Source organism: Acanthopagrus latus, chromosome 5 (genome assembly GCF_904848185.1).
Source record: "Acanthopagrus latus isolate v.2019 chromosome 5, fAcaLat1.1, whole genome shotgun sequence".
Lineage (NCBI taxonomy): Eukaryota > Metazoa > Chordata > Actinopteri > Spariformes > Sparidae > Acanthopagrus > Acanthopagrus latus.
The window spans coordinates 18750607-18764826 of record NC_051043.1 but is presented as its reverse complement, the minus strand read 5'-3'; the positions used below and the strand labels follow the sequence as shown (position 1 = coordinate 18764826).

Sequence of the window (14220 nt, the reverse complement as noted above, 5' to 3'; positions counted from 1 at the left end):
AAAACTTAAAGTTGAGCTTACTTTTCAGCCAAATTAAACTCCATTTAACCTCTTTTGAACTTTATTTTGAACCTATAAATCACCAGATCAAGGCTTACTGGCATGATTATTCGGTGTAAGTGATTCAGGTTTATACATTCTGCTTGCATCCTACAGAACTTGGTTCGTTGGTGCGACTCGTCGCCCTGTAAGAACGGGGGATCTTGCTGGCAGAGGGGAACCACCTACAGCTGCGAGTGTGAGACCGGCTGGACGGGACTTTACTGCGACGTCCCAAGTGTCTCCTGTGAGGTGGCAGCCAAACAGAGAGGTGAGATGGGAGCTGGTGTGAATGAATCACAGTGTTAGTGGAAATGTTTGCAGGCTTAGTGAATCTTGCTCAACATACGTTATCACACAGCTGCACTAAAGTTCACTGTCTCGTCCTCGTAGGAGTTGACGTGGCCCATCTGTGTCGTAACTCGGGTCAGTGTCTGGACGCGGGGAACGTTCACTACTGCCACTGTCAGATTGGATACACTGGGAGTTACTGTGAGGAGCAGGTGGATGAATGCACCCCAAATCCCTGCCAGAACGGAGCTACCTGTACTGACTTCTTAGGCGGCTATACCTGCAAGGTAACATAATCAAAACTATGCATCCAGTTGTTTGGATTTTAATGTCAAATGCTGCTGAAATATGAATTAAGAAATCATGTCTCAGCATTTTTTGTCATATTGAACATGTCATGAGTGCATCAGGTCTAAATATACTACTTTTAACTAAGCAGAAATTATTTCCCTGTTGAAATCAGCCCAATCATGCCATTTCTTTTGATTTAATGTTGGTTTAAGTTGCAAATTGGGTCTTGAAAGTCACCCCTCTTAGCATTTTCAGAGATCATTTCTCATTACATTATCTTTATTTTATCATCTAATTTTTTGATCCCCCTAACCCCCTAACCCTAACCCTGAGTCCTATAATTTGATTCATGAATTAGTTCAAATGTATGGGTGTACAGCAGCTGAAACAACAATCTGGCTCCTAATGAAGAGGCCCGTTTATAAATAGAAGACAAACAGATTGGTTGAGTTAATCTCCCCTGGAATAAAGGATCTGCTGGCCTTGGCAGGGTGGAGGCCAGAAAACAGCCAGGTAAACAAAAACCATCTCTGTTTCATGTCGGACATTGATTCAACTTTCCCTCTTTCTCCTCCCTCTGCCTTCTTTTCTTCCTGCTTCTCTGCCTCTTCCTCCTCCCTCTCAGTGCATGCCAGGATATGTGGGGACCAACTGCTCCGACGAGATCAATGAATGTTTCTCCCAGCCGTGCCAGAACGGGGGCACCTGCATTGACCTGATCAATACCTACAAATGCTCCTGTCCCCGGGGAACCCAAGGTCAGTGGACCCCACACACACTCCTCCACACCACTCCGCCTCTCCGTCCTCCCCTCCTCGTCTCCACACTTCATTAATTAGGGCTTAACAGCAGCCAGGGCTAACGTCTGAAAACTCCTCCTCCCGTCTTGCCTCCATCCCTTCCTCTACTTGTCAAATACGCCATTGATTTTTCTCTCAGACATGAAGGGGAGTGTGTGTTGTAGGTCAGTCCAAAGTGCCAGTGGAGTTGGGCGTTGCCCAAAAAAAGCCAACAAGTTTGATCAAGAAACTAAAGATAATGTCAGAGGCTTTGACAGGAAGTTAAGGGGAAATCTCCCTGGATATTTTCCTTTTTTCACCAGATTTAGAATTTGTATCATTCAGTATCTTATTATACAATATTATCTGAACTTTTTGGCGTCACTTTATCACAGATTCAAAGCTGCAAAATCTATTCTGTAACCAAAACTGACACTACTTGTCCCTCCTCCCCTGCCGGGCCTCCCTCAGGTGTGCACTGCGAGATCAACATCGACGACTGCAACCCCTTCACCGACCCCGTCACCAATGAGCCCAAGTGTTTCAACAAGGGGAAGTGTGTGGATCGAGTGGGAGGCTACCACTGCACCTGCCCCGCGGGATACGTGGGGGAGCGCTGCGAAGGCGATGTCAACGAGTGTCTCTCCAACCCCTGTGACCCACGGGGCACGCACAGCTGCATCCAGCTCACCAACAACTACCGCTGCGAGTGTCGCACCGGATACACAGGTAAACAGGCAGTCGGGGGTTGTAACTGGTCAGCCATTTTGAGTCCGCTCTGAGGAGGAGGGAGAAATTTGTTAATGTGTTTTGCTCCTGCTGCTGTTGGTGATTTTGTTCAGAATTCTATCACATTTCTGGGTATTTCTTGGGCTCTTAAATAAGATTTTCCTGTATTGGTTTCATCCATTTTTTTATTTTTGCATTTATGTCCTTTGGTTGGGTTGATATTGAGCAGTACAACTGAAGTTGGTCTAAAATTGAGCCGAATCTGTTGACTGTTTAGGATTGATAATTGAAGTTTACAGTTTCAGGCTTCTTTATGCTTTTTGTTGTCTAATGTGGTGCATGTTAATAAATGTTTTTAGCCCAAATAAGGAAATGAGGAAATAGTCAACAGATTAATCATTAAAAAAAAATTGTAAGATGATGCTTTCTACCCTAAACTGAAATCATTGTAGGAAATGTGAGGATATTTCTGCAACAATCGCATAAAATGATTAACATTTTCCTGTGTGTGACTCTGCAGGTCAACGCTGTGACACAGTGTTTGATGGATGTAAAGGAAAGCCATGTCGAAATGGAGGGACGTGTGCTGTTGCCAGTAACACCCCGCACGGCTTCATCTGCAAGTGTCCTCCTGTGAGTACAAAAACAAATGTTATTATTATTATTATTATTATTATTATTATTATTATTATTATTATTATTATTATTATTATTAACTGTGAGGTGAGTGCTAACCACTGAGCCCTGTGCCACCCTGTCAATAAACATCTCTAACTTCCTCTAGAGCCTGTAGAAATCATTGAATCAAAGGTTATTTTCTCATGTTTTGTCCCCTTCTTATAGGGATTTACCGGCTCCACATGTGAATATGATGCCCAGATCTGTGGCAATCTCCACTGCCGCAATGGAGGCACCTGCATCTCCAGCCACAAGAGTCCCAAGTGTCTATGCACGCCCTCCTTCACTGGGCCTGAGTGCCAGTATCCCACCGACAGCCCCTGTAATTCCAGCCCCTGCTACAATGGCGGCACGTGTGAATACACGTCTGAGGCGCCGTTCTACCACTGCGTCTGCCCCAAAAACTTCAACGGCCTCCAATGTTTCATCCTGGATTACGACTTCCTGGGAGGGTTCGGCCACCCCATCCCAGTGCCGCCGCAAGTGGATGTCAGCTGTAACATCCCGCAGTGCGAGGAAGCAAAGAACAACAAGGTCTGCGACGGTCAGTGTAACAACCACGAGTGCGGCTGGGACAATGGCGACTGCTCGCTCAACTTCAATGACCCGTGGAAGAACTGCTCTGCCTCGCTGCAGTGCTGGAGATACTTCAATGACGGAAAGTGCGACTCTCAGTGTGACAACGCCGGATGTCTTTACGATGGGTTCGACTGCCAGAAGCTGGAAGGACAGTGCAAGTGAGTGCGGTGTTTGTATCAGAGAATAAGACAAGAATCCAGATTGGGATGTACAAGACCAACTAGACGATTAAACGTTGATAACCTCACTAGTCAGCACCAGAAATACTGGTAGGTTTAACGCCTAACCTGATCTCTTTTATTTCAGTCCACTGTATGACCAGTACTGCAAGGACCACTACGCTGATAACCACTGTGACCAGGGCTGCAACAACGCTGAGTGCGAGTGGGACGGCTTGGACTGTGCCGATAACATGCCCGAGAAGCTCGCCCTGGGCCAGCTGGTCCTGGTTGTCCACATCACCCCCGAAAAGCTCCTCAACAACTCCTTTGGCTTCCTGCGCGAGCTGAGCCGCGTCCTCCGCACCAACGTGATATTCAGGAAGGACGGCAAAGGCGAGATGATGGTGTACCCGTACTACGGGAATGAGCACGAGCTGAAGAAGTACAACGTTAAGCGTTCGGTGGACGCGTGGTCCGAGGTGCCCGGGAAGGTGCTGAGCGTGGTGAAGAGGAGACTATATGATGCGGCAGGAGGGAGCAGGAGGATGAGGAGGGAGCTGGAGATCAAAGGGTGAGCAAAAATGTAGAAAAATTGTTAACTATAGAGACATTTTCAAGGATTAGGTGTGTAAAACAGGTTTTCACCATGGAGCATACCGTTAGCTTGGGTTGTGTTTCTCTTCTCTCAACAGTTCAGTCGTCCACTTGGAGGTAGACAACCGTCAGTGCATCCAGCAGTCCTCTGAGTGTTTCTTGAGCACCAACGACGCCGCTGCTTTCCTCGGGGCTTTGGCCTCCAGTGGCAAACTAGATGTTCCCTACCCCATTGAAGCTGTTTATAGTGAGTACATCTCATACAGATCTACGTGAATCAAGGAAAATGTCTACTGGTTTCCAATCGGTCCATTAGACTGAACGTAAAATCATGTGTCTTTCCATGAAAGATAAAAGTCAATGAGGAATTGATCTAACAAGTATTGTCTTTTCACGTCAGTGAGCCACATGCTGAACCGCTTCACGTGTTCCTTCATTATGATGATTCATTGTGATGAATCTGAGCACTGCAGATTATTCTGAGTCGATTTCACAAAGCTATCCTGCTGCCGGAAATAATCACCAGACCACCAAATGTGTTCGTGAAACTTGTTCCAAAGGGGGAAAAAAAGCCATTTTAGTTTTGCTTGAGTAGGGCTGCAGCTATCAAACCTCTGTTTGTTGGTTGGTTGGTTGGTTTTCATCAGCAGGATTTCACAAAATCTGCGAAAAGAGGTTTCCAAAAAAAGTTTGTTGAAGGATGGGACTCAATGGAGAATAGACCCCATTCACTTTTGGTGTGGATCTGGACAAAGGAACAGATCCAGGACAATTTTTGTTAGTTTCGCAGGGGATAAATCATGATTGATTGAAAAGATCAGGTGTATTAAGGTCGCTTATATCTACGAGTACAATCTGTTACAATCAATTACTTTTTCAGTTTTTCCACAGACCAATGGAGATTATGATTCCGTCCGCAGTGTTTGCTGGGTTTATATTGTGGTTCAGCGGTTATGGTTGGTTCTAATTGAAATTTAGGCCTTTCAAGTTTGATATTGGATAAGGGGTGATCAAATTAAAGGGGAATGTTTGGCCATAGTGGAGGTATGTGCTCTACTTAGTACCGTTCTATTTTTCAATTAATGTTTAGTCTAAAGAATGTCAAAAAAATTTAAAACAAATGTTTGACATTTTGTTTGAAAAGTGACTGAAACAATTTTTCAAAATAGTTTAATGTTCTTTTGATCAACTTAAAGCTTAATCAGCTAAAACTGTCACAGCTCAGCTTGAGTAAGAAAAACAGCGGTGCTCAGCTGTCTGTATGTTCTTGTGAAGGAAGATGATCTTGAGGCTGCTTCAACATACAGTAACGACAGGGAAGCTGCAAACTATTTAGAGACGACTAATGATTGCTGGTTTCTGTACTGGTGGGATTTGTTGACGAATATTTCCAGCCTGCATCAACATCAAACAGTAATGTGACTCTGACACAGATTTGATTTTCTCTCTGACAGTTTGCAGAACTCAAACAAGTTCAAAGAGTCTCGTAATTGATCTTCATAGGAGTGGAAACGAAAGCAGCGAAGAATGGAAAACCACAACTGACGGATTTGCATCTTGATTGATAGGGCTATTGTCAGGGTGTTTAATTGTGATGTGAAATAAATGTGATTTGTAGTTTAAAAAAAGGCTAAAAAGTGCAAAACCCCTGGTAGGATCCTTGCTCTTGCTTTTGCACATAGATACACGGTTGGATGAGACACGTGCTCCTCCACACACACTCAGACTGAACGCGCCCTCTGGTCGGGTCCTAACCCTAGCGCTCTTTGATTGTGTATTTGTTATGCAGCGGCGAACAAATGCAATTGTGAATCTCATGGCCTAAACAATCAATCCTTCCCTCAGAGTGTAAATCCACTGGCTTCAGGCACCAAAATGGTTAATTGCCGCAAATCAACTCATCCAGCCCCCTACTCACACTATATAACGCTCTATCTCTCTCCCTCTCGCAGACATGTACACATATACGTCCACAGATAACACACACACGCACACGCACACGCATTTCATCCCACAGTGTGAGGGGCTGCTGCAACCTTCACCTCGCTGAATGTAATACCAGGACTTAATGCATCTCTGAGGGTTTAGGTTGGGGGAGTTTATCATTTCAAAATCGTTAGTGGAAAAAAAAGAGAAGGGGAAAAATTGATCGGGAGTGTGCTAGAAGTTGGGAGTCTTTGTTATCTTGAAAATCCTAATAAATCCTTCGTCTTTACAGCTTAAAGCGCGTGCAGTAATTTGAAGTTCATTAATCCCCCTCCTTTTTTTCTCTTAAAGAAGAAATGGTAAAGTTGTCTCTTGGTACCCTGGGTTGAAAAGGGAGAGAGGAGGTGGTGGTGTTCTTTTTTTCCCCCCTTTTCTCTTTTTTTTTTTATCACGCCCCATCCCTTTTTTTTTCTTTTTTTCTTTTTTGATGAAAAGTGGTTAGCAATTCTGATTATTACTGAATAGATAGTAGAAGCTAGCTTCACAAACGGTGAGGATCGTCAGTCAGTTTCCTGCGCTCGCTGCTGGTTGCGGTGTGTTCTGGACTGGGAACGGCGGGGCGAAGAAAAGAGCCGGACTAGCTCTGCTCGAACACTCCAGGCTGATCCTGGGTGTCCTGGTCTATCTTCTGCCAGTCCATGTCTGCTCCCCGGCCCGTCTTGACCATGTTGTCCCTTTTCCTACCAGGCGGCGTCGACCCCGATCCTTCTAAGGACCTCTACCCGATCTACCTGGTCCTTGGCGGCGTAGGGATACTGGCCTTTCTCGGAGTGGGGATGGTGGCTGCCCGAAAGCGCCGCCATGAGCACGGGCGCCTCTGGCTCCCCGAGGGCTTCAAGACCACAGAGACTAGCAAGAAGAAGAGACGCGAGCCTGTCGGAGAGGATTCAGTGGGATTAAAGTAAGTTTTCAGTTTCTTTGCTCAGTGTCGTCGCAGGACGTGTTTCTTTGCGGGTCAGGTGAAGGGCCAGATCTGAGGGACAAAATGGGTGTAACTGGTGATCGGGTAAATTTGGGAAAGGGGGGTTTCGCCTGGATCATTAATGATAATGATATAGCAGGTTTAGGTGCGCATTAATTGACTTGTCGGGGCAGGGGTGGGGGCGTGGGGTATGGATTTAATCAATGCTTTTGTTTTTCGGCTGCACCATTAATGTTGTGCGGCTCGGATCAGATGGAAGCAGGAGAGTACGAGGATTTTTACCGGGTTTTCTGCGTCCTCACAGGCCACTGAAAAACACCTCGGACATTTCACTCATGGATGTCACCCAGAATGACTGGGAGGAAGACGAGCCCTCGGATGCGAAACGCTTCAGGGTAAAAAAACAGAAATATTACACGGCAACAGATATTTTAAATATGTAGGAATTTTATTTTGTTTTTTAATTTTTTTACAACTTTTACAGCAATATCCTACAAAAAAACTTAAAATGACCAGTGTGGGATTTGAAAATAACTTTTTTGTGCTTTTTTTAATATTTCTGAAGGCTTTAGTTGAATTATTTAACAATTTATTTAATATTAACTACTAACTAATATTTACTTAACGTGTGTTTTTGTTACATTGTGATGTGACTGGATTCAAGCCCAGTTTGAGTCTTCTCACTTCTTGCTGTCCCTGCTGTAGCAGTTTGACGAGCAGGCGATACTGGAGGGAGACGACCAGACGGACCACCGCCAGTGGACCCAGCAGCACCTGGACGCCGCCGACCTGCGCATCCCCTCCATTGCTCCCACTCCCCCTCAGGGCGAGATTGAGAACGACTGCATGGATGTCAATGTCCGGGGACCAGGTGGGTGACTGATCACTTACTTACTGTTGCCTTAAGTGAGCTCTGAACCAATGCGTGTGAGCAGAATCAGCAGATTTTCATCGCTTTTTATTCTGGATGACTTGGTTTTCTTTATAAGGAACAATACGCATTTTTTTTTTTTTTTTACAAAAATATGAAATGTAATTGTTTCATCTGGAAATATATATAGAATCAGTTTTGTGAAGACAGTATAATGAGAAAAAAAGGAATAACTAGATTACTTTTGCTCCATTACTTCTGACTTTCCTCTAATTATTTTTTTCTTGTGACACATTAGATGGTTTTCTTTCCTCACACCTCTAAAAGTGTTTCAATTATGAAATAGCGAAAGTGCACTCACTGCTGATGTGCACAGTAATACCGTAACTTTTTAAGAATTTTAAGGGCTCACAAGCTTTAAAAGGTTGGGAATGACAGATTCAGCAGATCGACTCAACGTTTTGAAGGTGGCGGGTGTGTGCGTGTTGGTGTGTGGGTGTGACTTGAGTCACACATTTCACCTTTCTAGTGTTTGCATGTGTGTCTGGATTGATTCATGCCTTTTCTGAGTGAGCGTTTCACATTTCTAGTGTGTGTGTGTGTGTGTGTGTGTAATCGCGCATGTAGGAGTTTCTAAAGCCCCATGTCCTCAGGGTAGAGGATCTTCTTCAAAGCAGCCAGCTGGAAGCCGGGCGCCTGGGGGGAAACACTGATTCCTGATCAGATTAATCATTTGACCACTAATGGGCCTCTGTGTTCTTTATTTTCTATTCCTCATTATAAAAACAATGAAGGCATCAAATGCAAAAACCCAATTTTGTAGTAAGTGCCAAACTCCCTGAAGAAAAGCCACGAGAAATCAAAGTAACAGGGTTAACAACTTGAGAGCACACTTTTTCCCCCCGTCGCGGATCGATGCACTTGAATCGACCAAATCTGCGAGATCTGGGGCTTGCTATCCTTTTGAAGAGGAGAAAACCTATTCAAGAAGACTGACTGAGCTGCCTCTCACAGTTAGATATTAATGCTTCGTTTTCGCTGCAGCCTAGCTTTAGCGAGCCCCGGCCTCTATCCCCCCAGCTTCGCCTTCCTTCTGAAGCTTCTTCTGCGCCGGGGCCTTGATCAGAATCCATTATCGAAAGGAGGGAGCTGTAACGATTCAACCCAGGCAAAAGTGTCAAATCCACATTCGATTTGTTTGTTGCTTTGTTTTGATCTGCCTGCTGCTTTGAAGTGCAGCCTCCTATCTTTTTTGCAGCAGGAGCCACTGGCCCTATGCTGTGCTGGCCATGCAGTCTGTTACCTTCTCTCATAAACCCCTCCCCTCCTCTGTCCAGATGGATTCACGCCGCTGATGATCGCGTCCTGCAGCGGGGGAGGTCTAGAAACGGGCAACAGCGAGGAAGAGGAGGACGCCTCTGCTAACGTGATCAATGACTTCATCTACCAGGGCGCAAACCTTCACAACCAGACCGACCGCACAGGTGAAACCGCTCTTCACCTGGCCGCCCGCTACGCTCGATCTGACGCCGCCAAACGCCTGCTGGAGGCCAGCGCTGACGCCAACATCCAGGACAACATGGGCAGGACGCCGCTGCATGCTGCTGTGGCAGCTGATGCCCAGGGCGTGTTCCAGGTGGGTCCTCACATGCCAAAACTACTATTATCAGGTGGTTTAGTTAAGGTTTTACTGAAACTAGGGATTTGTCCATTTAATTGATTTATTAAGGCAGAATTCCTTCTTCTCAAATGTCAGAATTTGACAATTTGAAGAAGTCACTTCAAGCTGTGGGACACTGATTTTTTTTTATTTTATTTTTTTTTTTACTATTTCTTGACAATTTATGGACTCAATAAATTGTTCAATTCACAGTCAGTCATTAATGGCAACCCTAAAATTGTAGCTTTCAAATAATCTGTATACTTACGTTTCCACAATACCAGATTTTTTTATTTTTCAATACAATGCTAGTACAAAAAACAGTACTTAATTGTTCTTTTTGATACCACAGCATGAATAAATGTTCTATAGGCACACACACTGGTATAAGTTATTCCTTTTATCTTAAATTAACAACCTATGTGCGGTTGTACTTCGTCATTTGTAGGTGATAAAATAAACGTCACTGAACACAAACAACACATTTGTAACAACAGTATTTTCTGTGCCCCCTCGGGGTGAAAATTGTAATTGTAGATCTGTTTAATCTATGAAATGGATTTATGAAATGATCATTTCAAATGTCTCGACTGACTTTTTAATTGCAAAAACATACATCACATACACTATCAAGTATTGTATTGCTTTTAAACTCGTGGTCAAGAAAAATATCAAGGAGTCAATACTTTCCAATGAAGAAAAGAAAGATTCAAGAAACTGTGTTGTCACTGCAATGCTGTGCACAGCAGTACAAAATGATATTTATGTTCATTTAATGAATATCGTTATCAAAATATCGATACATTTTACATGTATTAAAAATCAGCCCTTGAAGGATAAATGAAGTTATGTTTAAGCCAAAATGATTAACCAGTTTCTGTATGTTTCTGTAGATTCTGATAAGGAACCGTGCCACGGACTTGGATGCCCGCATGCATGATGGCACCACACCCCTGATCCTGGCTGCCAGACTAGCGGTGGAGGGCATGGTGGAGGAGCTCATCAACTGTCACGCTGACGTCAATGCAATCGATGATTTCGGTAAATTTCACTGTTTTCTGCCATTGATATGAGCCTAAAAAAAACATTATGTTTTTACGGCTCCATTTACTCAAATGTTGACTCAAAACAACACTTCAGATCTAATCGCCCTGTTTGTGTCTCTTCAGGTAAATCGGCTCTACACTGGGCTGCGGCTGTAAATAACGTGGAAGCTGCAATTGTGCTTCTAAAGAATGGTGCCAACAAGGACATGCAAAACAACAAGGTAAAAAACAAACAGTCCGTCCCATCCTCTTAGTTCTGTACAAACAATAGTGAAACATCTTTCCGCTACGTGAATCTCATCACATGTTGTCTCCTCTCTGTCTGCCTCAGGAGGAAACCCCTCTATTCTTGGCTGCCAGGGAAGGAAGCTATGAGACTGCCAAGGTCTTACTGGACCACTTTGCAAACAGAGAAATAACCGACCACATGGACCGGCTACCCAGAGACATTGCGCAGGAGAGAATGCATCACGACATTGTGCGGCTGATGGACGAGTACAATCTGGTGCGAAGTCCACACATGCACGGAGGGTCGCTAAGCACGACGTTGTCGCCCCCTATCTGCTCACCCAACGGCTACCTGAGCGGCATGAAGCAGCCCCAGCCTCAAGGTCAAGGCCAGGGCAAAAAGGCACGCAAGCCCAGCGCTAAGGGCATCGGCTGTAAAGATGGCAAAGACATGAAGGTGAAGAAGAAGAACTCACAGGACGGGAAGTCTGGGAACCTCCTGGACAGCTCGGCTGTTCTGTCACCAGTTGACTCTTTAGAGTCTCCTCATGGATATGTCTCTGATGTGGCCTCGCCGCCCATGATGACCTCACCCTTCCAGCAGTCACCATCTGTAGCCCTGAACCATCTGCAGGGTATGTCTGACCCACACCTCGCTGTGAACCACATGGTGATGCCAAACAAGCAGGAGCTGGCTCGAATGCAGTTTGACCCGCTGCCTCCACGTCTCACCCATCTGCCCGTGTCTGGCGCAGGCGGCCAGGGCGGTATGAACGGCCAGTGTGATTGGCTGTCGAGGATGCATGGCAGCATGAGCCAGCCAGGCCAGTTCAACCCCCTGAGGGGAGCTCCAGGCGGTCAGGGCAGTCTGCACCAGGCAGGGCAGCACGGGTTGATGACCTCCCTCCACAACGGCCACCCCACAACCAGCCTGTCTCAGATGATGAACTACCAGGGGATCCAGAGCGCCAGACTGGGTCCGCAGCCCCACATCATGCAGCAGCAGAGTCAGCAGATGCAGCAGATGCAGAACCTGCAGCAGCTCCAACAGCAGCAGCAGCAGCAGCAGCAACAACAGAGCATCCAGCTGCAGCACCAGAACTCAAACACGACCAACAGCCAGAGCTTCATCAGCGGGGAGCTCGGTTCCCCGGAGCTCCAGCAGGGCACGGGCAACTCCAGCATGCCCATCCACACCATCTTGCCGCAGGAGACCCAGATAATGACCTCCACCATCAACCAATCAATGCCCAGCACTCAGTTCCTCACACCGCCCTCCCAGCACAGCTACTCGGGCCCCATGGACAACACCCCAAACCATCAGGTTCAGGTGCCCGACCACCCCTTTCTGACCCCCTCCCCCGGCTCCCCCGATCAGTGGTCCAGCTCGTCTCCTCATTCCAACATGTCCGACTGGTCAGAGGGCATTTCAAGTCCACCGACGAGCATGCAGTCTCAGATCGGACATATACCTGAACAGTTTAAATAAAAAGCTTGTATCTTCACGCCCAGATGAGCTGCTGTATATTTTTTTATAAAAAAAAGAAAGCACTCTTTGTGGAAAAAAAACAGAAAAAGGGCAAAGCTGTAAACAAGATTTAATAGGACTTTTTTTATACGCTTTTATACTAACAGCAACACCTGTGTTTCATCCATTCTTTTTTTATTTATTAATGCCTTATTTATACGCATTGCCTGCTTACAGAAATTTCGGGGATCCATGGTGCCGGGTCGTACGCAGGACAGAGAGAGTCCTTTAGAAAGACTCTTTTCTTTTAGTATTTCTTTTCTGCAGTGAAGCCTCAGCATACACACTGGGTATTTATTTCTTTAAAGACTTTTAGTATTTGCCTTTTTTCATATGATTTCTCAATCTTTGTTTATATTTTGTTATTTCTTTTTGTATAATCTTGTTTATAAATAAACTCGTGATCGAGGGGCATTTTATGGAGCACACCTAAGTTTCAGTGTTGCTTCAGTTTGTTTTAAGTGTGAGAAATATTCTAGTCAGTTGGTGATAACACATGAAAACAGCTGTTTTTCCACAGTTTTCCCCTGTTTAAATATCCTGCGATTGTTCTCACTAGATGTCTTGAGTCAATGGAACAACATTATGTTGTGCCTCTAGATTTGACTGCCTTCGTATAGAGTATGTGGTGGAGATGTGATATGTTGTACAGTATACAGCCATCTTGGAGATTGGCGGTTAAGGCAGGCTTGAGTATCTGTTAGTCCTGTGCTGTTGGAGAACTGGCCCATCGGCCACAGTGTATGTTGTTGTCTAGAGGGAAAAGGAAACTTCATGTCCCCTCTCCCTCCTATTAGTTTGAGCCTATGGCTGTGTTCTTCCTTTTGTAAATATGTTATGCATTTCCCTCGTAAGCAAGATTTTGTTTAAGAAATCTGATGTCTTAAGCATGCAATTTTGATAGGTCTCGCACCAGTCAACAGCCTCTAAAATGTCAAACAGAACAGAATATATATTTTGTATTTTACTGTCCCTTATGCATAAATAAAATTTGAACTATATACGAATAGATACAATATATTGTTAGGAGGCATTTTTCTCATAAAAAGGGAAAATACATAAATATTGAGGTTTTATAAATTCATATTTATTTACTGTTCTGTTACACATAAGAATCCACTGAGGCAACAATTTGTGCATATTATAAAATGTTTGGTTACATTTGGACTGTAGTTCTCAGCTGTGTCCACTTTGATGCTTTGTGAGACGCTCCCCGGTATAGTTTGCAAAATGTTATAACTTAAAAAAAAATATTAGGTTGTAGTGAAATTGTAATAACTGCAATATGTTTCTTTCCTTTCATAAAGTTATAATTTGCAAGAAATGTATCTCCCCTTTTCATTTTCAATCTGTAAAAATGTTTCTTGTCATAATAAAGGACACCTGTGTGTCTTGAACTTATGAGAACTGTCTTTTATTCCTTTAAATTACAGCTGAAGATCTTTAATGGTCAGTATCTCTTCAAAACACTGCATGAAACAATGGGATTGGCTCAATAATGATAGATCTAGTGCGATACAACATTCCTTTGATAGTTCCGGATAAAAAATAATTAAAGTAATTTTTAATATGCTATTTTAAATTTAAAAATAAAAGTGACCTTTTTCTTCATATACTGAAGAGTCTGTCTCCCTCTAGTGGTGGTAATTGCTACCTTTGAATAGCATAATGCACTTGACTACAGAGGTGTATCATTTCTGCAGCTTGAAAAAACAGGACAAAACTAAACAAAACAATGTTTGCATGATTTGTGGAGGAATTAACGTGCCCAGGGACAAAAATGAGGTACTGGTCTCAAATATTCTTCAGTTCCTAACAGTTTCTGAGCAACTTGTACA

At 44.3% G+C, this 14220-nt stretch overlaps 1 protein-coding gene across 2 annotated transcripts in view; it reads left to right on the top strand.

Moving 5' to 3' along the window:
• Positions 1-13783, top strand: part of LOC119019490 (neurogenic locus notch homolog protein 1-like) — a 42969-nt gene extending 29186 nt beyond the window's left edge. Inside the window, exons 20-34 of one of the 2 annotated variants that reach the window (XM_037098134.1) lie at positions 157-310; positions 433-617; positions 1247-1379; positions 1872-2129; positions 2650-2762; positions 2973-3544; positions 3693-4118; positions 4240-4388; positions 6815-7028; positions 7354-7444; positions 7758-7920; positions 9258-9556; positions 10474-10621; positions 10750-10847; positions 10958-13783. In XM_037098134.1, the coding sequence (XP_036954029.1) occupies positions 157-310; positions 433-617; positions 1247-1379; positions 1872-2129; positions 2650-2762; positions 2973-3544; positions 3693-4118; positions 4240-4388; positions 6815-7028; positions 7354-7444; positions 7758-7920; positions 9258-9556; positions 10474-10621; positions 10750-10847; positions 10958-12343 (4389 nt within the window). In that variant the 3' untranslated portion in view covers positions 12344-13783. Of the gene's footprint in view, positions 1-156; positions 311-432; positions 618-1246; positions 1380-1871; positions 2130-2649; positions 2763-2972; positions 3545-3692; positions 4119-4239; positions 4389-6814; positions 7029-7353; positions 7445-7754; positions 7921-9257; positions 9557-10473; positions 10622-10749; positions 10848-10957 lie in introns of both variants that reach the window. The other variant, XM_037098133.1, reaches the window with a different exon arrangement.
• Positions 13784-14220: the final 437 nt, after the last annotated feature.